Here is a 24,241-nt window from a genome sequence, read left to right as displayed (position 1 = left end):
AAAAAAAGAAAAGAAACAGAGCCAACATGTGTGTGTGTGTGTGTGTGTGTGTGTGTGTGTCTGTGTGTCTGTGTGTCTGTGTGTGTGTAATTAAAAAACATTTCAATAGCTATTAAACCACATAGTACATGCTATCAAGTATTCGATTAGACAGATGCCTTAAACAGATAAACTAAATCAATTATTCTCTTTAGAGTGAGAGTCTTGTGTTGGACATGGTGGCTTATGCCTATAATTCCAGCACCTTAGGAAGCTGAAGCAGGAGGACTGCCATGAGTTCCAAGTCTAGGGCAACAGCAACACCCTGCCTCAAGAAAGAGGAAGTCTTATTAATGGACCTAACACCGAACTCTTAAAACCTGCTTTGCTAAATTTAGGGCTTCAGTTTCTGAATATGACTTTTTATTATATTTTTAGACTAATGTGGTGAGGAAAGTTTTTATAACAGAAAATCTCTAACCAAGATTATGATGTGTCTCTTGAAGTCTCATATTTAACCGACATTTCAAGTTCATATATGGTCTACTTTGTTTCTGTCAGAAGACACATGGTTTCCACTTTTACATCAAAGTCATACAAGCGTTCTACATCTTCACATCGTAATGGCTTCACGTTTATACTTAAAGATGTGTCCACTTTGGCATGATCTTAGCATGAGCTTTGAAGATGTGTCCACTTTGGCATGATCTTAGCATGAGCTTTGAAGATGTGTCCACTTTGGCATGATCTTAGCATGAGCTTTGAAGATGTGTCCACTTTGGCATGATCTTAGCATGAGCTTTGAAGATGTGTCCACTTTGGCATGATCTTAGCATGAGCTTTGAAGATGTGTCCATTTTGGCATGATCTTAGCATGAGCTTTGAAAGAGAGATGTTTTACTTAGCCAGTTTCCTCATTTATTCTCATTACAATTTGAAATGCTTGATTTTTTTTCAGTTTACTGTTCCATTTTTAAATTATTATATGTTTATATGATACAGTATAATTCAATGAGCATATATACACATACACATATATATGTAATGATCAAATTGGGATCATTAACATTTCTACCTCTATATTATTACTTTATGGCCACCCCAGTTAGAATGAATATAATCAAGAAAAAGAAAAGCTGCCAGTGAGGATATGAAGAAAACGCAATTTTTCTTAAAAAGGCTTACTTGTCTTATGTTTATGGGTGTTGTGCTTACACATATATATGTAGTGCCCCTTGAGGCCAAAAGAAAGCATGGGATCCTCAGGAACTGGAGTCCCAGACAGTTGTGAACTGCTATGTGGGCACTGAGAACTGAACCCAAGTTCCCCTGGAAGAGCAGCAAGTGCTCATAACCACAGGCTATCTCTCCAGGCCTTAGAAAAGGAAACACTTACCTACTGTTGGTGGGTATATAGATTCTACACAGACACTATACAAAGTAATATGAAATCCTCATAAAAATAAAAAATATGTTCATCTGTGACCCAACTATCCCACTACTGGGTACTGAAGTCAGCATATCACGGATATTCCTCTGTCCCTGTGTCACTGCTGCACTGCTGACAACGGCTAAAATTTGGATCAGCCTAGAAACTTTTTAGTAGGTGAATAAAGCAACACACACACACACGCTATTAGTAAAACATACACAAAAATAAAAAGTCTCCTATCGTTTGTATCAAAACAGATGGCTCTGTCAGACATTATGTTAAGTCTGTGTTATTTCTTGACCGTCTTCCCAGTTTACTCTAAATCTTGCAATCACTTTATCAGCTGTCTCCACATTAGTCTCCACGGGATCTAACATGACTATGTTATTTTTTATTTGTTGAGAACAGAAGCCTTTAAAATCCTTCAGAAAAAATCAGTGTTTATACCAATATTTTTAAATTTTCTAAAATGTTAAGGTCTCTTCTGACTCTTTTATTCCTACCCTTATCTATCTTATATATAAACACACAGACACACAGACACACACACTCCAACTATTTAAGAATGTTACTATACATAGCATTACCTCCCTCCATCCAAATATCAGTGTTATAGTCATTCCAGCAGTAACTGATTATCTTTAAGTACTATAAATTATACAAGTTATTACATAATAAAAACTACAAATAATATTACCTTATTCGTAATCTCTACATTCTATCTTATTCACAAAAAATCATGAACCCCTCGTTAGATGCCTTATTGAAGTCTACACCTGCTATTTCTACCACACTCCCCTTCCCAGCTACCCGAGGAGCTCGAACACGACTTGATATTAATGACCCATCACAGATCACAGGTGTAATGATAGCCATCATTCACGTCTCAAGGATTTGCATGTCACCCTATTTATTTATTTATTTATTTATTTATTTATTTATTGGTTTTTCAAGACAGGGTTTCTATGTGTAGCCTTGGCTGTCCTGGACTCACTCTGTAGACCAGGCTGGCCTCGAACTCACAGTGATCTGCCTGTCTCTGCCTCCCGAGTGCTGGGGTCAAAGGCATGCACCACTACGCCCAGAGTTATTTTAAATTCTTACTTGTGACAAGCCTGCATTACTTTTAGAACCAAGTGTTATCAAGTGAAGAAAAAAAAATGGAATGGTTCAGATACTCTAGAGGCATGAATGGTTCTAAATTAATCAGATCACCTCAAAAAGATTGATAGAGGAGGCTGAAGAGATAGCTCAGTAGTTAAGAGCAGTGGTTGCTCTTCCAGAGGACCTGGGTTCCATTCCCAGCACCCACATAGCAGCTCACAACTGTCTGTAACTCCAGTTCCAGGGGATCTGATACCAATGTACATAAAATAAAATAAAACAAAACAAAACAAAACAAAATAAAATAAAATAAAATAAAAAAGACTGACAGAGAAAGGTCATTCAAAGGCTCAGCACAGGTGGGAAGGCATTACCTTTGCCCCACAGTCTGCTCCCTTCTTAATGCAGAAGCCAATGAAGCGGGGGTCTGCCACTTTTACCAGGATGTTGTCCACACAATAGACATGGATACTCCAGATGCCTCTGTGTTCCATGTCCTCCACAATGTTCTGGGCTGCAAGAGCCCGGTAGAGGCCACCATTCCCATCTGGAAAATAATACAACCCACTAGTAGCATACCATGATCCACTGTGAAGGCAACTAGACTGTTTAACATTTACAGACTGGCATGCTTTTCCCCCAAAAATAAAACTGAATAAGCACCAAAAGTTCAGGTGTCAAAAGTTATTGTACATAGCTTTGAAGTCTCCTTAGCATAATTATGCACAGAATAACATCATTAATGTAAATCCAGGAAACCTCAAAACAATCATTTAGCCTATAATATAGGAAGGAAGAAGGAAGAAAGGAAGGAAGAAAGGAGAAAAGAAGGCACTAAAGAAGTGTAGGTACGAGGAATGCAGTTCAGCTGGTAGAGTGCATGCCTAGCACGCACGAAGCCCTGGGTTTGATCTCCTGCACCTGGTCAAGAGAATGTGGTGGTCCCTCATTCCTCTACTTAGGAAGTAGAGGAGGAGGATCAGGAATTTAAGGTCCCTTCAGGTACACAGTGAGTTTCAGACCAGCCCAGGTTACATGAGACCTTGCCTCAAAACAAACGAACAAACAATAACATTCTTTTGCAAACAGGACTCCAGATGCAATGCAGGCCCACACATGACAACAGTCTCTGTTCTATTGTACATTCTTTTCAGACTTTCCTCCAAGTTCCGTACTCAAATAGATGAAGGTTTATCGCTCTCCAGGTCAGTGTGTGTAGGTATACAAGCACTATACTGTCCAGTTCCAATAAATGCCATCAGCAAACTGCAATGTGCATATACTAATGGCAAACGTACAACCCAGTGCCCCTACTCACACTGTCTACAGTTCTGTGTTACACTTTTAATGTACGAAGAGTTCTCTTTGCCATTTCATGTCTCTATAAGAATTAAAGCCACTTGTAAACTATCATTCAGCCTCTCACCGTTCTGTTGTGCTGTTGTTCATTTCTCAGGGCTAGCATGTGAACCCAGAGCCTTGAGCATCTCAGGCAACAATCTAGCACTGACGGACATCATCAGCCAAGGCCCCTACTTACTATATAGTTCAACTTTTTAAATCCATGTAAATTTGAATGAAAATATTTTTAAAGGAGAAAAACTTGGTATTTTTAATATCCAAGCCACCATATTAAAAAGAAAATCAAAAGTTAATTATTTGCTCCACCTCTATCAAATAAATTACCATTAAATGAGGATGATTACAAACCTGGAGCCATAGAGACTTTGTTTTTCTCTTCCAAGATAATTTTCCCATCAAAACTCATAGCAGGCAGCATTCCCTGCTGAAAAAAGACCACGTTCTCCTTTTTTAAACCAAAGTATTTGTGCTTTGTGAAGAACTCCTTCGTCGACTCCATTGTCCTACCGCTGGTCATTATATACCTGACAAAAGAAAAGTCCGTTTCCTAAGCACCAAGTTTGTAAGAATTAGGGCAAAAGAATGTGCACTCTATTTCCCAAGCTACAGAGACTCTGTGAGAACATTTGCTTCTCATTTGACTCGCTTCATCTTATTTCTGGATCAAACACACTAATTAGCTGTTATATTTCTTCCAACAATGTTAGCAACCCTTATGCACAAAATCAGCCTCTGACTATATCAAGCCTGTCCCAGCAGCAGAGAACTTATATCTAGAGGAGGCATACATAAGCATTTAGAACTCTGTGGAGGTATATGCTAAAAGTAAACCTTGTACTCTAAATAGAGGGAAAAGGTAACAGCAATGCAGGCTAATATTCTCTTATGGTTCACACTAAAACTATTTCAGAGTCTGAAATAGACCCAGATTCTGCTCACCACCCAGTAAAATTGTACATTCTGTTGCCACAAAACTTTAATTCAGGATCTTGAGAGATGGCTCAGCAGTTAAGAGCACTGAATGCTCTTCCAGAGGACATTGTTTGATTCCCAGCATCCACACGGATGCTCTTCTGGTCTCCTGGGCATCAGGCACACGTAAGGGTTCTCATACATACATATATACGTACATGTATATCACTTATATATGCATAAAAAGTAAAACAAATCTTTTATTTTTTAAAAATTGAATTCATGATAGAATGGCAAAGGACAAAAAAAAAATCCAATCTAAAACTACAATTAGAAACTATAATGGTTCAGGGCCAGGCTATAAGCTACAAAGAAGTTGGGATTTTTGTTTCGGTTAGTGATTTAGCACTCAGAAACAGTAAATCAACTAATAATCACTTAATAAATCAGCTAATGAAGAACAGGGCTGGAGAGGTGAGATGGCTCACAGGTCCTTGCTATTACAGAAGACTCAGGTTTGGTTTCCTCCTGGTAGTTAACAACCACTGTAACTCCATTTCTAGAGAATCTGAGGCCCTCTTCTGGCCTCTGCAGGCACTTTAAGCATGTAGGGCAGACATACAAAAAGGCAGAACACCCATATATAAAACAAAAATAAGCAAACTGATGAAGAAAATAGCATGGTTTCCTACCATGTAAATATGTCTGCTAAACAATCGTTCTTGGCATTTTGATCTTTGAAATGAGCTGAGCCACAATTCTTTTATACAAGTAAAATAAAATGTGGGAAACTGCTCTGCATATGAACTGAACAGAACACTAAAAAAACAGAGGGAAGAGAGAGAAGAAAACCCAACATGACAGTAGAAACCAGGGCTGTAAATAACATGCTGAGTGCACAGAACACAGATGTCCCTCAAAACCCCTGGGGAATCAGATGGGGGAAAAAAAAAAAGAGTTCATAGGATCCTAGTATTTATATGGAAAAGAACTCGAACATCTTGGACATTTATTCCCAAAACCATGTCTTCAAAGGAATCAGAGTGCCACAGAGCAGCACGGATAAGACCTGGAGCCCCAGAGAGGGAGAAATCTCCCAGAGGAAGACAGTCTTTTCTGATGGGGTACAGGCTGTTGCTGGGAGACAGAAAACCAGCAGTTTTGGTTGGTCATATGGGACTGAAGTCATGAGATCAAGGCCCTGAGGGATGTCAAATGCACAGCTGGTTCCCCCTCAAAACATGCTACCTTCCAAAACCATTCTGGGAAAGCGATCAGAGAGCTGAAGGGGGGTAATGTGAAAGCCCATGTGGAACTGCCTGAGTGTCACTCTTAGCGGTGGCCAAGACTGAGGTCCTGCATGCTGCATTCTAGTAAAGGCTGAGAAAACAAGTATGACAGTAGCTTTCACCTCTGGGATGTGTGTGGAAGAGGTTGGGGAGGGGAGTAAGAAGCAGGTAACCTGGTACTTAAGGACCAGATTTGCTAGACTGAAAATTGCCTACTGGGTACCCAGAACAGATCCATAGCATCTTATCATGAAATTTCAGACACTATAAAGAAGCCCCAAATGCTTGCGAGAGGAAGTGAGAAAACGGATTAGGAATCAGAATGACACTGGATACCTGGCAGCAAGGCCAGAAACAATAAAGCCCCACCTTAGGATTATCAGGGCATCCATCAGTCTGAAGCCTATTCAGATAGATAGCTATAACATGTATCATTCAACACACAAGGAATTACACTTCCACAGAAGACCACTGGAAACAGTAAGTGTATATGCATTTGGGCATTACAGAGCAGCTGTTTCAGCATGAGGCTGGCTTACCATGGGATGATGCACTTGTTGCCATAGCGGTTTTCAGCTAACTGCTGAAGCTTCAGAATGCGTTCTGCTTGAATCTGAAACAGCGTCTTGTGAGAAGGCAAGCCAACATCATACATGCCCTTGGGATATGAGACTCCAAGTCGTGTCCCCTGCCCACCAGCTAGAAGAAGAACTGCCACTTTGTTCTGAGAAATCTGGGATAGTCCTGAAAAAGAAAATACTTGTATCACAAAACCTCCATAATTCAACACACAGAATTAAGTTTAGGCAACCCACTCAAATACTCAAAAACTAGTGAGAGACTTCATGACCATTTTTAAATAGTTTTCTAGGGCTGGAGCACTGGCTCAGCTGTTAACAGCTGCTTGTCCAGAGGACCCAAGTTCAGTTGCCAGGTGACTCACAACTGCCCTATAACACAAACTTCAACTCCAAAGGGGTTCCAATGCCTCTGGCCCCCATGGGCACGTGCAAACACACATGCACACACACAATTTTTAAATAGATTTTTTTAATTCAAAAGAATGTATCTTGTTTCTATTTAACAACCACTATTATAATGAATTATAAATATAATCCATGTGTATTGTGATTTTAAAAGTTTTCCATGGACTAGAGAGATGACTAAGTAGTAAGAGAATTTGCTCTGCATGCAAGAGAGACTGAACTCAAATCCCTAGCATGTACATGAAACGCTGGGCATGTCTGCATGCCTGTAGAAAGACTGAACTCAAATCCCTAGCATGTACATGAAATGCTGGGCATGACTGCATGCCTGTAGCCCAGCACTGGAGAAAGGAGACAGATGGATGCCAAGAGCTCACTGGCTAAGCAGCCTAACAGAAAAGCTGAGCTTCAGAAAGGGACTCTGTCTGAAAGAAATAAGGTGGAGAGCATTAGCAGAAAACAACTGGTTGACTTGACCTCTGCATGTGCACGTAAGGAGTCACATATGTATGTGCATATACCATACACATATGAAATACATACACACAAAGGGTTTCTGTATTCTTTATGATCTTGAATCTAGCTTATGAGTGGCCAGAGAAAACTGAAAAGAGAAAAAGCGGTCTTTAGAGAATCAAGACCAGGACAATTCAAAGCCCAATGCAGTTCATGCAGTTCACAGAATCCAGTGCTGGGTACACTACTGAAGAGATCAGCTCTCCAGCTGTCTAGCTAGAGTAATGCTTAATTGCTTGCATATAGCAGTAAAATTAGTATCTATCTTACAATGACAAATAACAGCACTGGAAATTAAGTAGGCAAATAAACCTCAGTGACTTTTTCTAGGTATAAAGCAAGAGTACATTATTTCAAACTATGTGGCACTAGCATATATTTAATATATGCGGCAATGGGGGGAAAAAGCTAACTAACCATAAATGCACTTGGCCAAGTAGCAGTTAGGAAACTATGAATGTTTCATATCCTAAAGTTGGCTGAGTATGGTCCTGCATACTTGTAACCCCAGCACTTGGAAGCAAAAGCAGGAGTTCAAGACCAGTTTAATCTTCACAGCAAAACCTTGTTTCAAATTAAGCATATAGACATGCAGACACGCATACACACATGAAAAGTCTGAAGATTCATATCCATTTATCCTCCTTTTCACCTCTTCATAATAGGACCCAAGAGTTAAGACTTTTCTTACAGGTAGTATTTTAACACACAGAAAAAAACAAAACAAAAACAAAAAGAAATAAGCCAGAGTGAGGCAGTTCCAGGTCTAGAGAACATCTCTCTTTGGAGATCCACAAACTATGAGTCCAGAAAGTTCTGAGCACTCTTCCTTGATAACATTACAAGAAACAAAGCAGTTTATAGTGGCCTGTGAAAGGTCAAATACTTCCTGGATAACTTCCTGGTTAGACCAGTTCCTCCTCTGTGCTTTAACTTGGACAGGTGCCTAAAACAAGGAAGGTGTCACAAGTGCTTCTGAGAACAGAGAACAACAGGACTTGCATTTACATTGTGGATACTCAGGACAAGTCCAGTGGCATCAACAGGTGAAACAACTAGGAGAAAGCTAGTCAGAAGAAACACTGAGACACGGGAGGGTTGTCTTGCCTTGGTTTTTTAGACAAGCTCTCACATAGCTCATGCTGGCCTCAAACTCTCCACACAGCCAAAAATGGACTTGAACTTCTGATTCTCCTGCCTCCATATCACGCCTTGGGACTATAGGCATGTACCACCATGCCCACCTTAAGTTGTTAAGTTTTAATCACGTTACAACTGAAACTGTCTCCCAAAATGTTAAGCACAATAAGTAGACTAATCAAGGATATCTCTATCTGAACTCGTTTTATAAACTAACACAAAAAAGCAGCAGGCCATGGCAGTCCACACCTTTAATCCCAGCTCTTAGGGAGAGGGAGGCAGAGGCACTGGGTCACTGAGTTTGAGGCCAGTGTGGTCTTCAAAGCAAGTCCAGGACAGCAAAGGCTACACAGAGAAACCCTGTCTCAAATAAAAAAATCAAAACAAACAAACAAACAAACAAGAAGGCATTGTGATTAGTGTAGGTTGGAGAAATATATTTGGCATTGTATACATACTTAAAATCATATATTGAACTATGATGATAATAACAACATGATACTCAGGATTTGCCTCAAAGTATAGCAACAAAGAAGAAAAAGAACAAAAGGAAGGATACATGAGGCAAAAAGCCACTAACATATGTACATAGGCATTCACTATACCATTTGTCTCAAAATATTTGTTCATAATATACTTGGACTATTTCATATAAACCTATATAAAGTTCTACGCAATGATGTAGAATGACGTATGTGTGGATGTAAAAGGAAATACTACAAAACAGTAACAATGGTTATTTTTCCCTGGATTATGATGGGATGACAGAAATTTCTATTTTTTTTCCTTTGACATTTTTAGGATTTTCTAATTTCTTTAAGATAACTATTACTACTTTTAAAATAAAATAAATCTATGAAAACATCACTATACTAGATTTAAGAAAAACTAGGGGAGATAATGCTATGAGTGCATTTCTTCTCCACAAGACACTTAGAAAGCGAAGAAACACCACACAGGTGCTGGGAATGCAGCTTAATGGTGGGGAGCTGACCCAGCACATACAAGGCCAGCATCCATTCCTAGCACCTCTATAATTCTTAGGAAAGTGTCTCGTGGACAAGAAAAAGGGTAACACTGAGTAGTCATCAGTGTAAGTGGGAATTAACTTGTATTTTACTAAATACACATTTTCAAGTAACAGATGACAGTTTACAGAACACAGTCATATTCTCAAGGCTTCTAATTGCTTTTCTTTCAAGATCTCAACAGTTCCCAGTTGCTCTTGTGTAGCCACAAACCTTAAAGTAAGATCTCTCTTCAACAAGGAGATTATATATTAACCCCTAAGAAATAATTTCTGCCCTTGGTTTCAAATGTTCATTATCATTTCAATAAACATTCTGAACTACTACGCAATACTTTTCCACCACCGTGAATAAAACAAAATTGCCTTGAAAGAGTTACTCCTCAGAGCATATGAAATGCAATGCTATAGTCTTCACCATGGCACTCTCCCCTGATTAGTAACTGCAGACATGCTCCATCACTGTGACTGCACGTACACACACACACACACACACACACACACACACACACACACACACACACATCTGCTAGCTAAGTGAGAAGGATATACAATCGGTTACAAAATCCCCTCCACCTTACTGTTAAGCCACAGATAAATACTGTTTGCTGAAACTGAGCCAAAAGGAAGTTTGCTTTACTCCCTCTTGGGCCATATTTGGTTCTAACAACTGTGGATTATACTTTAAATGAAAAAACATAAATGTAGATTAGTTCTACAGAGTCCATTAAAAGCTAAAGAAGACTTCAAAGGAGGCCTGCTTGTTGCTTACAGCCATTATACAAGATTCCTTAGGTGTTAATGCTAAGACTCCACCCTCCTCAAGCACTAAGGAGCAACATGGCCACTGGGCTAACAGAGGGAAGAAGCCCATGGGACTTTTGGTTTGGAGGAGTGGACTTTTTGAAGCCTGGAGCAGGAAAGCAGGATTAGTAATTTCAAAGTCAGTATAAGTTACCATGGCACCAAACTCTCCGTTCACACAGGTTCATCTGAAAGTCATCCTCTTAGTGGCCCTGCCCAATTCTCAGTCAGAGGCTAGGTTAGCCATGGCTCTCAGTCAGAGGCTAGGTTAGCCATGGCTTTCTTGGCAAGAGGCTAGGTCAATCAAATGTTAGCATTTCAGATCTGAAAGGCATGCTCTGAATGAACAACCAATCTTAACCAAATTGCTCTTTAACCTTTGAATCCTTTTGAATAAAGTCTCACATAATGATTAAACACACAAAATAGAAGGAAGTAGAGCTACTGTGACAGCTGTGAAAGGTAAGAGACCTTCCCAGTTATAACACAGTTCCTCTTCCCTGTGGGAACGCCCTGGGGCTCTTTGGAACACAACTTAAAAATCAATAAATCTTACTGCCTAGAGGAAGAAAATAAAGGTACAGAGAATACCAGTGACACCAGTTATCTTCCCTTTCTTCATGGAGTGAGAGACCGGTGTCAGAAAGTGAAAAACAAAATAGCTACCAATATAAAGTTGTAGCTATGACAGTATTCACATCTAGGAAAGAAAACATGTATACAACTAGGTAATATAAGAAAATAAAAATAGATCTGATATAGTTTTAGGCAATCTCTGATAATGTTGATATGAGTTCCTATAAAGCCTCATTTGCTCACCCAGTTAAGAAAATGAAGCAGGAATTTAACAAGTGTAGGCAAACAAAGGTTGTGCTGGCCTGTCTTCACTGTCAACCTGACTGCATGTAGAATCACCTAGGAGCCTGGTGAGGCACATTTCTGGGTACATCTGAGAAGGTATTTGCAGAGAGGATGAAATAAAGGAAAAGAAGGCCCACTGTGCATGAGGGTGACGCCATCCTACGGTGGGAGGCCCAGCAGAATACAAGGGACAGGAAGGAGCCGCGGAGCACTGCCATTCTTCTTTCTTTACTTCCAAGTCCACCATGATGCAAACTGCTCTGCTCCACCAAGTCCTCTATTTCTTCCTCTAAACTGATTCATCTGGGATTTCATCAGAGCTTTGCAAAAGCAACTAATGAACAGGCTTAGGGTACAATATTTATCAAACTTTTTATTTACAGATGATTACTAGATCACAAAAACCAAGTTTTCAGCTCTACAAAAAGCTGTAGTTAAGCTATTCTGCCATTCTCAACAGTATAAATTAATACTAGACATGAGAATAAATTATACTATATGCTTTGAACAAGAAATCTTTGGGCAAATTCAACACACAATATTGATCAATGTATAACTGCCAATTTTCCTCTTAAATGATGACAATCAGGGCATGGGCTTCTCTCCAAAAGCGTATGACACAATCAGGCAAACAAACACAAACAGCTATTATTAAAGGTAGAGTCAAATGCAAGCATAAACAACTAATTCCAACTTTGGACAATGAAGAAAGCATTGAAAATAGCAGATGTAGTGAATCTTAAAGAACAAGCGTAAGGAAGCTGGGCGATGGCTCAGTTGTCTAGAGCACCAACTTGCTCTTACAGAGGTCCTGAGTTCAATTCCCAGCACTTATATAGTAACTCCCAACACCTGTAACTTCAGTCTCAGGGGATCCGACACCCTCTTCTGGCCTCTTTGGGCACTGCACACATGTTCAGGCACACATGAAAGCGAAACATACATACAGAATTTCTAAGAAAAAAAATGTTAAAGAAGAATTATTGTAAGAGTTTGGCCTGTAACTATGAATACCCAGGAGACTGAGAGAGAAAAGGGCCAGGAACTCAAAGCTTTCCTGCCCTTTGTGGTAAGTTTAGACCAGCAGGCACCTGTGACCCCATCTAGGTGTGGCTCAGTGGCAGAATGCTTTCCTAGCACATGGAAGGTGCTGGATTCGGTCTCTAGTACCTCTCAGACTGACAGTCTGAGAATGTCAGTCCACAGCAGCAGAACCACAGCCTGCACAGCTCCATGACCTTCAAGGTGACCCAATGAGCAAAGAAAAGGCACAGGCCAGCGCAAGCTAAAGGCAAACATAAACACAGAAGGAAGTACATAATAGAATACCTAGGCAAGGTAAATGATTTGCCTCAGCTAAAACATGTGCAGCAATAGGAATGGGGAGTAACACAGAAGGAAACAAAACTGGAAACACAGGGTGGGACAGTCTAAGCAGGGTCTCAGATGAAAGCAGCTTAAACTGGAACATTAACTTGTGCCACAAAATTTCAGGGAAGTAACCTAGCAAATGTATAGAATTTAAAGACAAAAAGAGACCGAGGCCAAATAAAGACTAGCTTGAGAAGAACTTTGAAACCAGGCCATGAATAATTCAAACAGAACACAGATCAGCAATGACAGGAACTGCAGCTTTCTTAGCAAGACCATTTGTCATTTGCTAGTGGGGCAGGTCTCTAGTACGATGGGCACACTGCTAGCAACATCATCAGCCACTTGAATAATTTCAGCGTCTTTCATAGTACACTGTGAGGCGTGAGCGCGTGCTCCGTACCTTCACTTTCCCAGGCCTGCAGCTGGTCTTGATCTCTCGTAGAGCTGCCCAAAACCTCTCGAGGCACAGGCTCCATTCGTGCATCCACCTTTTCTTGGTGAGAGGACTGATCAAATCCTCCCATGGCCTTCTGGAAAAATGAATTCAGCTCTTCAAAGTTCATGGCCTGCAGCTCCGTATAAAGCTCTACCTGCTGGGCTTCTTCCAGCTCATTCCAGAACTGCAGCAGGTGTTCTTGCCCAGCTCTGGACAGCCTGAGTTTGAGGTCGTTAACGTTCATAGTGCTCTGGTAGTGAAGCTCTGTGAAAACAGGGCTGTGAGGGCTGTGAACCAAAAGGAGAAAAGGAATTAACAAGAGGCAGAAGTCTAACTCTGAACCTGAGGGGGGTTTCTTACTGAAAAGTCATGAACAACATAATGACATTTTGGTCAACAAGACCACTTATTTGAGTGGTCCCATGGGACAGTGGTCCCATGAGATTATATCACCTCATCCTAGCTACCTTAGGCTATACATGTAGGATGTTTGCAGAGTAATGAAATAGACTAATGATGCATTTCTCAGAACATAGTCCCATCATTAAGCTATGCATGATCATGTATTTAAAAACTCACTATTAGCATGGTAGCCTGTAATCCCAGCACTCAGGGAGGCAGAGGTAGGTGAATCTCTGAGTTCGAGGCCAGCCTGGTCTACAAAGTGAGTCCAGGACAGCCAAGACTACACAGAGAAACCCTGTCTCAAAAAAACAAACAACAAAAAAAAAGGAAACCAGAAAACCCACAAAACACAAAACAAAACAAAAAAATAAAAAACCTCAATATTTAGAAATGAACTTCTGCCTCTCTGACACTAGTATTTGTGAAAGCTCAAACTTAGAAGACAACAGTAATGAGCACTATGGGCCAACAGCACACGAAGCACTTTCCTTACAGGTCTCATCTAACTTTCTACCAGTCGACATCACTTGTGACTGCTGCCAGATACAGAAATTACATCCACTATCTACTCACTAAAAACATGGACCCTGACTGGAAAGAAAAGCGATGCACACAGAACAATCAGGGAGAAGGCCACGTTAGTCACAAGCAGGAGCATTCTATGATCACAAAGCAAAATCTTACACAGCATAGTGCTAAATAGTCAGAGAATGAAGAAATATTTAGCCTGCCACCTGCCTAGTACTGATAAATGCAAGATCTGAGACAGGCACCGCTGGGAAAGGCTCATAATCTAGCTGTGCCTCTAAGGTCAAACAGACTGCTTAGATAAGAGCAGGAAACAAGGCGATCTTGATGGCCCTGGAGGATGAACATGAAGAAAGTGAAGCTTAAGCTCAGTGAGAGGATACGGTGTAGGGCAGGCAAGCCCATGAAAACCAGGCAAGGGACTGTAGATCAAAGAGTAAGCGCTAGAAAGCGAGCAGTGGAATGCTACCCAGGGCACTCTCATCGTGTGCCTTAAAAAGACGAGAGAAAGAAGCAATGGTACCAAATAAACTGTAAAGAAAGACAGCTAGAAGGAAAGCAAGCTAAAACACAACTGTGGTCAAGAAAAACCAAGGGGACTCAATTAGAATGGCCATCATCAAAAAGGCAAACACACACAGGCAAGATGGCTCAGCAGGTAAAAGCACTTGCCTCCAAGTCTGCGGACCCGAGGTCTATCACCAGGACCCACAAGATGAAAAGAGGAAACTGATTTCCATGAGATATTTTCTAGCCTCCACACACACAAAATTGTAAAAAGTAAAAAGTAGCCGGGCGCAGTGGCACATGTCTGTAATCCCAGCACTCAGGGAGGCAGAGGCAGGTGGTTCTCTGTGAGTTCAAGACCAGTCTGGTTTAGAAAGCAAGTCCAGGACAGCCAAGGCAACACAGAGAAACCTTATCTTGAAAAAAAAAAAAAAAAGTAAAACTTTAAAAAATGAAAGAATGACAACAACTGCTGGTAAACGATGTGGGGGGGAAGGAATCATTGTATAATGTTAATGCTAATAGGAGCATAAACTAGTACATCCACTATAGAAATCAGGATGGAAGTTGCTCTATAAGTTGTTCTAAAAGTAGAGCTACCATAGGATCTAGCTATAACCATAGCTAGAGGGATACCTAAGGCACATCCACTGTTCCTGCTGCACTGTTCATAACAGCCAAGATAGAGAACCATCTGAGATGCTCATCAACATTTAAACTAATAAAGAAAATTTACCTAGACCAATGGGACTTTATTCAGTCATGAGGAATGAATGTTATTTTCCAGAAACTGGACAGAACTAGAGACAATTATTGAAGACAAATTTGGACAAATGTTGCATTTTTTTCTCTCATATACAGACTCTAGATTTAAGACACATAGACACATATAATATGCACATGTGCCATGAAAGTAAAAGAGGAACTACGGGGGTCTAAAGGGAATAGAATAAGGAGTGAACAGAACAAATGTATATTTTTTTGTTTGCAGAATCTAGACTTAACTACAGATACCCATTTATACATATGCATGGCATAAAGCAGAAGGGAGACTATTTGAGAAAAGGGAATTAAGAAGGTAATAGGAAAACAAATATGAACTCTGTATAATGTTACATACATCGAAAAATGGCAGAGTGAAATCCAGTACTCAGCATGCTAACTAAAAAAGAAAAAAAACCAAGAAACTAGAGAGAAAAAAAAACAAAACTAACAAACAACAAAACCCCAAAGCTATGAAGCAGACTAGCTTCGGGGGAGAATGAAAGGGGTGTACTATAAGGAATCATCTTTGTACTCCAACGGCTTAGATATGGGAAGGAATCCAAGCAAGGACCTCTTCCCCTCTCACAGGATGGTGAAAAGGGTACAGTTCATCCGCACCACTGAACTGCCCCAGGCCTCAGGTCCCTGACATATGAGATGACCAACAATTTCTACCTCATCACAACCATTCAGCATCAAACACAGTTTACAAACTGCAAAGAGAGCCTGCAGCACACAACAGTAATAATCACACTACGGCAGCACCTTCAGGCTCACCTACTGCAATACCAGACACAGAAAATCAAAAGGCATCTAGCCCATAGCAAGAAGGTTGCAGATACCCAGGAGACCCAGTCACCTGAACTTCCTATAGCCATGAGAAATCTTGCAACATGACAACAGACCGTGCTGCAATACCAGAGCCACCTCTTCTACTAGGCATACCTAGAGGCACTCCGAAAGCCCTCACACAGCTCTGGGGCTTGGGAACAAATGGACATTCCTAATTCTATTGCCTATACCAAGTCATAGATACTTTCAGCACTGGTGTCTATAAAATGGGAATTAAATTTTCATCCAAGACTAAGGCCTAACTTAAATGATCTTCACAGTTAATGAGAAAATGAGGCTCAAAGTAGCTATGCAATTTGCCTCAGGCTACATTATTAGTACCCAGAAAGATGGATATTTTTGACTCAGATGTATGCAACTCCAAGTCTTTCCTCTTTCTCTCCCCTCACAAAAGCAGGGAAATACAAAGGATCCAGTGAGAGGTCTCACTTAGACACAGGCACTATAATTTGGTAGCAACCATCACTGAGCTTTGGAATCAGGCCAGCCAGGCTCCTACCTCCACTCGACCATGGTCTAAGTTTGCGATTTTGTCTTTCAATGCCCTAATTTTCCATGTCCACATGGCAGTTCTCAGCCAGGTGGAATAGGGAATGACATAACCTTATACAGCCATCACTCAGCATGGCTTCTTGAGGGAACCAAGACCCACAGGAAACACAAGATGAACAGGCTGTTGATAGGGTAACACACCAGTAAACATTCTCACAGTAAACTTTCACGAGTTTGCTTATAGCACTCACTGTGTAATGTAGCAATGTGTCCTGATGCTACATTACAAGGGCAATGACTTCACTAGGGAATTTTCATTTCCAGCATATTCTATGGGTCCACTATGGTTTGCTCTTTTGTGGCACAAAACTACAGTGAGTTGTGATTGGTCCCTAATCACCCTCCTCACTATGTGAACAGGTTACCCATAAAAACTGCCTTTTTATGAACATATGTGATAACAGAGAAATTTAAGAAGGAAAATTAACTTTGCTCTGAGATGATTAATTTAATTGCCAAATAGTTAATGGGCACTTACTGCCCATCAGACACTGATCTGGGTGGCAGGAAAGCAAAATGAAGAAACAAGTGCACGCTCACTCAGTGTAGGAGACGAGGACATAAAAGGACATGAGCTATGGCTATGGAGAAACATCAAGTGGTGAAAGGACTAAGGACTAACAAAGACAGTCATGGTAACTAGGCAAGAAGCACCCCCGGGCAGGGGCTCTATTTGCTTAATTTTTGAGAATATATATATAGAGACAAACGAGCTTATAGCCAAGTATTCTAGGGGACATAGCGAGTGAAATAGCCCAATACAGAAACGTAATGCCGCCATTCACTAAGCACGGAGAAAAGGTTGACAGGGACCAGATTCTAGAGACTCGATCCTTCACTTGGGATCAATTCCATACACTTACCAAACACCCAAACAGAAACTGCGGGTTAGATAGCAAACCCCTAGTCAGTAACATGGCTTATGTGAAAGAAAAAAAAAACCTATCAAGATCATCAGTACATGAAAATAAATTATAATCTGAATTCCTCAGAACAAAGGCGTAGAAGTCAGGAGACTGAGCTTGGACACTTTCTTTTATTTTGTTTTTAGAGACAGGGTTTCACTGTGTGGCTTTGGCTCTACTGGTCTCACGTTGTAGGCCTGGAACTCACAGCAGTACGCCTGCCTCTGCCTCCTGAGTGCTGGGATTAAAGGTGTGAGCCACCACGCCCGGCTATGGACACTCTGTATAGTATTAAAAAATATTTCAGCCAGGCAGTGGTGGCGCATGCCTGTAATCCCAGAACTTGGGAGGCAGAGGCAGGTGGGTCTGTGAGTTCAATGCCAGCCTGGTCTACATGGCGAGTTCCAGGACAGCCAGGGCTATTAACAGAGAAACCCTGTCTCAAAAAAAAAAGAAAGAACGAAATGCCAGGTGTTTTTCACATCTGCTCTGTTACATGTTACATAACACAGCAAGCATGGTTTATATTTAACTGCCACAGCTATAACCACATAGTACTGTATCTCCTACTGCTGCTGGTAACAGGGTGGTGTGTGTAAGTAAATGTTACATAGCAACAAAGAGAATTTAAAAAGACACGGATTCTTATACTAACAATAAAAAGCTATGCTAGAACTCTGTACTAGAAATTATGACTAAATTTGGTATGTGCCTATAACCTAACACACCTGGATCAACACAAATAGCAAACATTATCAAACATGTCTTTATTAGAACTTAAATGACATATTAAAGGAAAAACAGTATTTCCCATTTCCTTCCCACCTCCCCACTTCTCCTGCTGTATGTCCTCAAAATGGGTTAGTAAATCCCTTTTGAAAAACAAAAGAACATGGAGCTGGAGAGATGGCTCAGTGGTTAAGAGCACCCACCGCCTGCGCTTCCAGAGGTCTTGAGTTCAATTCCCAGCAACCACATGGTGGCTCGCAACCATCTATAATTTAATCTGATGCCTTCTTCCTGGCATGTAGGTGTACTTGCAAATAGGGCACTCATATACATATAAATAAACAAATAAATCTTTTTTAAAAAAGAAAAGAAAAACAAAAAACAGGCAGGCATGGTGGCACATGCCTTTAATCCCAGCACTCAGGAGGCAGAGGCAGGTGGATAGCTGAGTTAGAAGCTAGCCTGGTCTACAAAGTGAGTCTAGGACAGCCAAGGCTACACAGAGAAACTCTGTCTCGAAGACAAAAAGAAAGAAGGAAAGAAAGAAAGAAAGAAAGAAAGAAAGAAAGAAAGAAAGAAAGAAAGAGAAAGAGAGAAAGAAAGAAAGAAAGAAAGAAAGAAAGAAAGAAAGAAAGAAAATCGTATGGAGCCAGATGGCAGTGGTGGTGCCAGGACTCCAAAGGCAGAGGGATCTCTGTGAGTTCAGGACCATCCTGTCTGCTCTACAGAGTGAGTACCAGGGCAGCCAGGGCAACAGTGAGAAACCCTGTCTTGCAAAACCAGAAAGGAGGAGAAAAAAAAAAAAAAAAACCGGACTGGAGACCGAATCCTAACCACTGACTAGGAGCGCAGACTATGAAGTCTTTTTCCCGTAGCCAAGTGAGTCAACTAATAGTGAAATAGACAAACGCCTTCAGTTCCCCCGCAAACTCTTGGATCCGAGCCCAGTGAACTGCACCTCCAAGTCCCTAAACTTTTTAATCACTACCACCCGACTTCAGATTTCATAGTGTACCAATGAAGGCCAGCTTTAAAATATTCAGGAGCATATGTGTGTCATCAGCCCTCCAGGCCCAATTGACGGAAAACCCTGAAATCTGAATCTCTCAGATTAGCAATAGCAAACCAGACTGGGAAGTGGCAAGCGGTCCCGTACTAGCCACATGCCCCAATGGGGTCCCCTGTCCTTTTCTGGGCCCTCAATTCTTACCCTCATGCGTTCAAAACAACCCAAGTCGCTTTCCTGACAGTTTCAGCGTCCACTTACCCCACCCGGGGACCCCCAGATAAGGCACACCTACTCCCGAATCCTTGCCTGCGACCCTCGTGGCTCCTCTTTCCAATTCAAGTGAGGCCCCGCTCGCAACTACGCTGACACGCGCCGGGGTCTCCATCACCTCCCCAACCTCTTCTCCCAGGTCCCCCCAAGTCCCTCCGCGCATCCCCGGCCCGCGGCGACACAGCCCACGCCCCTCCGGAGCTCCGGGCAGCCGGCGCCGTGCACCGTGTGGCAGCGACGCGTGGCCCGGTCCACGCGCTCAGCTTGGGAGCGCGCGCGTGGAGGGGGCCCCTACCTTCCTCGGCTCGACCCGGCTCCGGTTCCTTCGGCTCGGTTACTCGCCGGCGTCCCGTTCCTGGAATATATACCGTCATCCGGGGGGCCGGGGCGGCGGGGCGGGGCGCAAGGAGCAGCGGAGGGGAGCACGGGCCCCGGCCACCCCGCCCCTCTCGCCGCGGTGAGTGGCTGCGGCCGCGGGGCGGAGCGGAAGCCTGCCCGCCAGACACGTCAGCGACTAAGCGCGGCCAAAGGGGCGGGCGCCGGCGGAAGGAAGGCGGAGCCTATTACGTCACTCAGATTTCTGACCAATAGGATGGCCAAGGGTCCTGTCAGTCTGCGGCACGGCCCCCTTACGCACAGGCGCGGGCAGGGCCGGCTGTGCGTGCGGACCCGAGAGGTGAGGCCGGGCGCCACCTTGAGGACATTCGCTGGGAGGCGCCTGAGGGTCACCCCCGGTGGAACGTCGCGCCCTGTACGGAAGCAGAGCGGGGCGTAGTCACCGTGTCTTCAGGTGACAGATTTCCAACACCCACGGGTGTGGTTGGGAAAGACCCGCCGGTTTCTGTGCAGAGGTCCCTCCGGGGCTAGCCTGTGACCTTAAAATAGCTGGTTTTGCCTCTGATTCTCCAGATACCTGAGTCTGGAGGATTCCTCTGTCATTGTCTTCTGAGTCTCATAGTTGTGAAGCCAGCCCCTTAACCTTTTACACAGTCACAAGTAAAAGAAAAATGCAAGCAAAAGGGATTGGATAACCCGAAGTCATGCTAAATGTGCCAGTCAGGGAGAGCAAGTCCAGGGCGGGATTTAGCCCAGAGTGTGTGGACTTGACTTTGCTGGGAGAGAAGAGCCAACGTGCAAGTGTCCTGTTACATCAGCAGCAGCAGCAGCAGCAGCAGTGTACACATGCAGGCTGTATTCAGTGTTATGAAATTGCATTTATATTTAAAGTTAGGTTTGGTTTTGCAGGTTCTGAAAGAGAGTCCAATTTCTTGAGATGTCAAAAACGGCTAAACTTAACATATCCTGGATCCTACAGGAAGTCGTTTAGATGGCTAACATCCGGTAGGTAGATAGGCTTCCTCGTTTAGATTTTCAACGTTGTTTTCTTAGTCATTCTTGCTTATTCGTTTTTTCAACCAGACTTTACTATCAATTTCTGTCATTTAGAAATTTTATAAAGATCATTTTCCATTTGATAAGGAACCTTTGTGACTTTGGGGTACTGAGACAACGGCCCAGGCAACTGCAAAAAACCTTCAACCTCCAGAGATTAGATGGATAGTTAAACAGCTTGGTGGAACAGGATCAAGTGTGGGTGTGATGTGTTAGCAGTATTTGCTTGGCCTTAGTCTCATGCCCTCCGATATCCTGTCAGAATGCCACGTCACCTGGCTGTGGCTGAGAAGCTGTAAATGCCACCCACAGTGCTGTTGGTAGTGGCAGATATGCCTTCCTGGAGCAAGAATAATAGGGGAGGGTTCTCTGATTTTCATTCTTCCAGTTTTGAAAGCACTGAGTCTTAAGTGAAAAATACAGAACCTGCACACAATGGGGATTGGCCAGAATCCCTTGATCCCTTGATCTTTACATATGCCCTGGGATTGAAGCGCTCTCTCTCTCTCTCTCTCTCTCTCTCTCTCTCTCTCTCTCTCTCTCTCTCTCTCTCTGTTTTTTGTTTTTTGGGTTTTTTTGTTTTTTTTTTTTGTTTTTTGAGACAAGGTTTCTCTATGTAGCCTTGGCTGTCCTGGACTCACTTTGTAGACCAGGCTAGCCTCAGACTCACAGCGATCCGCCTGCCTCTGCCTCCTGAGTGGTGGGATTAAAGGCGTGCACCACCACACTCCGGCTTGAAGCACAACCTGGCAGCTACAGCATTCAAGAAAGAGCATATTGTTCAAAATGCATGTACTGAGTTATTCTATGCTGGACCGTATGATAGACACCACAGGGGAATCCAGAGTCTGTTTCTACAAGGAATTTCTAGTACGGTAAAAGAGGCAGGGGAGACACATTCTCCTTTTTCAAGATGGAGGGCCATGAGTGCAGCAGCTAATGCTCAAATGAAGGCCCTCAGAGCTCACCTCACAGAGAGCCAAGGGATGATGCTTCCCTCCAAAATAGGCCCACGGTTTTGGGAAGGAATGAGGGACCACCCAATGCTTCTGTGGGCTGCCCTTTGGTACTCAGCTTCCAAGAGAGAAGCTTTTATGCTTTCCCATTGGCTACCTTGGCACCTTCGCTAACTCCTCTTACCTCATTGATACTGATAATTTTTTAAATACTAGGAAATTTTTCAATAGATTTTTTTAACCTGGAAAGGTAATATCTACCTAAGAGTTGCTAGTAAATGCACTCTGAAGTATCAAAAGGGAATTCTTGTTAAAGGGTACATATTTTTAGTAATGCATTTTTTTAAAAATGGGTAATAGTTTCATCTATTAGACGGATGAGTGGGTAGGTGAACGGGTGGACAGATGGTTAGATGTTAGGACAGATGTTATGGGATCTGGAAAGGTAAGATCACTAAAATCCTCAGAACTTCAGTTCACACAAAACTGAGGAACTAGCACAGTACTGTTTACAGAGTTGGAAAGGGAAAGGAGAAAGTGCTAGCGTACAGTAGATTAACAAATGTTAACTGAAAAAAAAGATAAGGCAAAGAAGTAGTATAGTTTTACAGTGAAACTACAGAGAAGTCTGAGTATATAACTCAACAAGAGCGTTTACCTAGAGTGTGTAAGCTCAACTCCCAGAAACACACACATATCAGGATATGAGATGCTTTATTTATTGTAATTGTTAACGTATATTAGCTACAGGCAATAATGAGTTCCATTGATTTTCCATATGTCTATTTTCATGTATATTTTCCACATATAGATGAAGAGATAAATTCCCTCCCTACTACATTCTGAGAAAAGATTCTCTAAATGAAACATTGTTGTGAAACAATTTAAAATTTGAAAATGTCATATATTAGTAATTGGTTTTATGTGTTTTTTTTTTTTGAGGACAATGGGATTATGGTGACTTCATATTGTTTTGGGTGGACATATTTTGCTAAGTTGTAAATTATCTTAACTTTGTGAAATATGTTGCCAAAGAGCAAAATCAGCCACTTGTCTTGACTGACTTTCCCAGGGACTGGTGAGACACGTGCTGGTCTGCCCACATTTTCTTGTTTCTCCGAATCTGTTATGACCCACCTAGGTTGTTTTTGCAGAGTGTGATGGTTCCTAGGGCTGCCACACACAGGAGTCTTCCCACCATCCTCAGGAGCATGAGGCCCTCAGCTGGTTCAGAGAGTTTTTTGCCAACAAGATGCACAAAGCACCAAGAGAGTCTGGCTCCACTCAGCATGGCTCAGGGCAGGGCCTCAGCACTTATGACATCACTGTTTCTAGGAGGGTGCAGACAAGTGGGTGGTGGTGCACTGACCAACAGCTTGACTTTCTCTGGGCGGTTTCCTAGGACGTAAAGACTGTGTCTCTTGGGGGATGAAACAGCCTTAGCTCACCACTCTTCCCACACGTAAACTTTCTGTAGTTGAGGGTGTGTTTTGGAATCTTGTGAAATGAAGAAAACACCCAGTTAAATGTCATATTTTGACCCAGTGTTTTCTATGCCTTCCTAACATTTATATAATCCTTCGGGGATTCTGAGCTAGACAGTTTATCAAGAATGAGTGATACACAAGATTGAGTAAAAAACACACAGTCCTTCAGACTGACTCTGAGAAGCACGTAAGTCGCTGAATGAAGTAAACTAGAAAGTAAAAAAGAATGGCAGCGTGTGATGATTCAGGGAGGGCGAAACTGGACGACTCCACATGGAGACAGACGACATTTTGTATGGTGGAAGGCAAGACTCTGAATTCCATCCCTATGGTGTCGGCTAGACATCATCTGGTCTGCACCTTAATAAACAGACTTGTCAAAAAATGAAGTGATTTACTTAACGACAAAATTGATAGACATGAAAGCAAGGTTCATAGTCAAAATTTTACTACATAGCAGCGTTTCTTTTTTCTAATTTTTAATTAATTTATTCTTGTTACATCTCAATGGTTATCCCATCCCTTGTATCCTCCCATTCTTCCCTCCCTCCCATTTTCCCTTTATTCCCCTCCCCTATGACTGTTCCTGAGGGGGATTTCCTCCCCCTGTATATGCTCATAGAGTATCAAGTCATAGCAGCATTTCTTTACAGGTAATGAGT

General features: G+C 42.1%; 1 protein-coding gene across 3 annotated transcripts in view; it reads right to left on the bottom strand.

Annotated features, from left to right (window-relative positions):
* UAP1 (UDP-N-acetylglucosamine pyrophosphorylase 1) overlaps positions 1-20,234 on the bottom strand; it is a 35,382-nt gene extending 15,148 nt beyond the window's left edge. Inside the window, exons 1-5 of one of the 3 annotated variants that reach the window (XM_084792048.1) lie at positions 20,040-20,234; positions 13,187-13,509; positions 6,618-6,822; positions 4,226-4,401; positions 2,890-3,062 (exon numbers count right to left, since the gene is read on the bottom strand). In XM_084792048.1, the coding sequence (XP_084648174.1) occupies positions 2,890-3,062; positions 4,226-4,401; positions 6,618-6,822; positions 13,187-13,466 (834 nt within the window). In that variant the 5' untranslated portion in view covers positions 13,467-13,509; positions 20,040-20,234. The remainder of the gene's footprint in view (positions 1-2,889; positions 3,063-4,225; positions 4,402-6,617; positions 6,823-13,186; positions 13,510-20,039) is intronic. The other 2 variants (XM_084792046.1, XM_084792047.1) reach the window with 2 other exon arrangements.
* Positions 20,235-24,241: the final 4,007 nt, after the last annotated feature.

This window comes from Acomys minous (assembly GCF_964271855.1).
Source record: "Acomys minous genome assembly, chromosome: 1".
Lineage (NCBI taxonomy): Eukaryota > Metazoa > Chordata > Mammalia > Rodentia > Muridae > Acomys > Acomys minous.
This window is presented reverse-complemented; position numbering and strand designations above follow the sequence as displayed.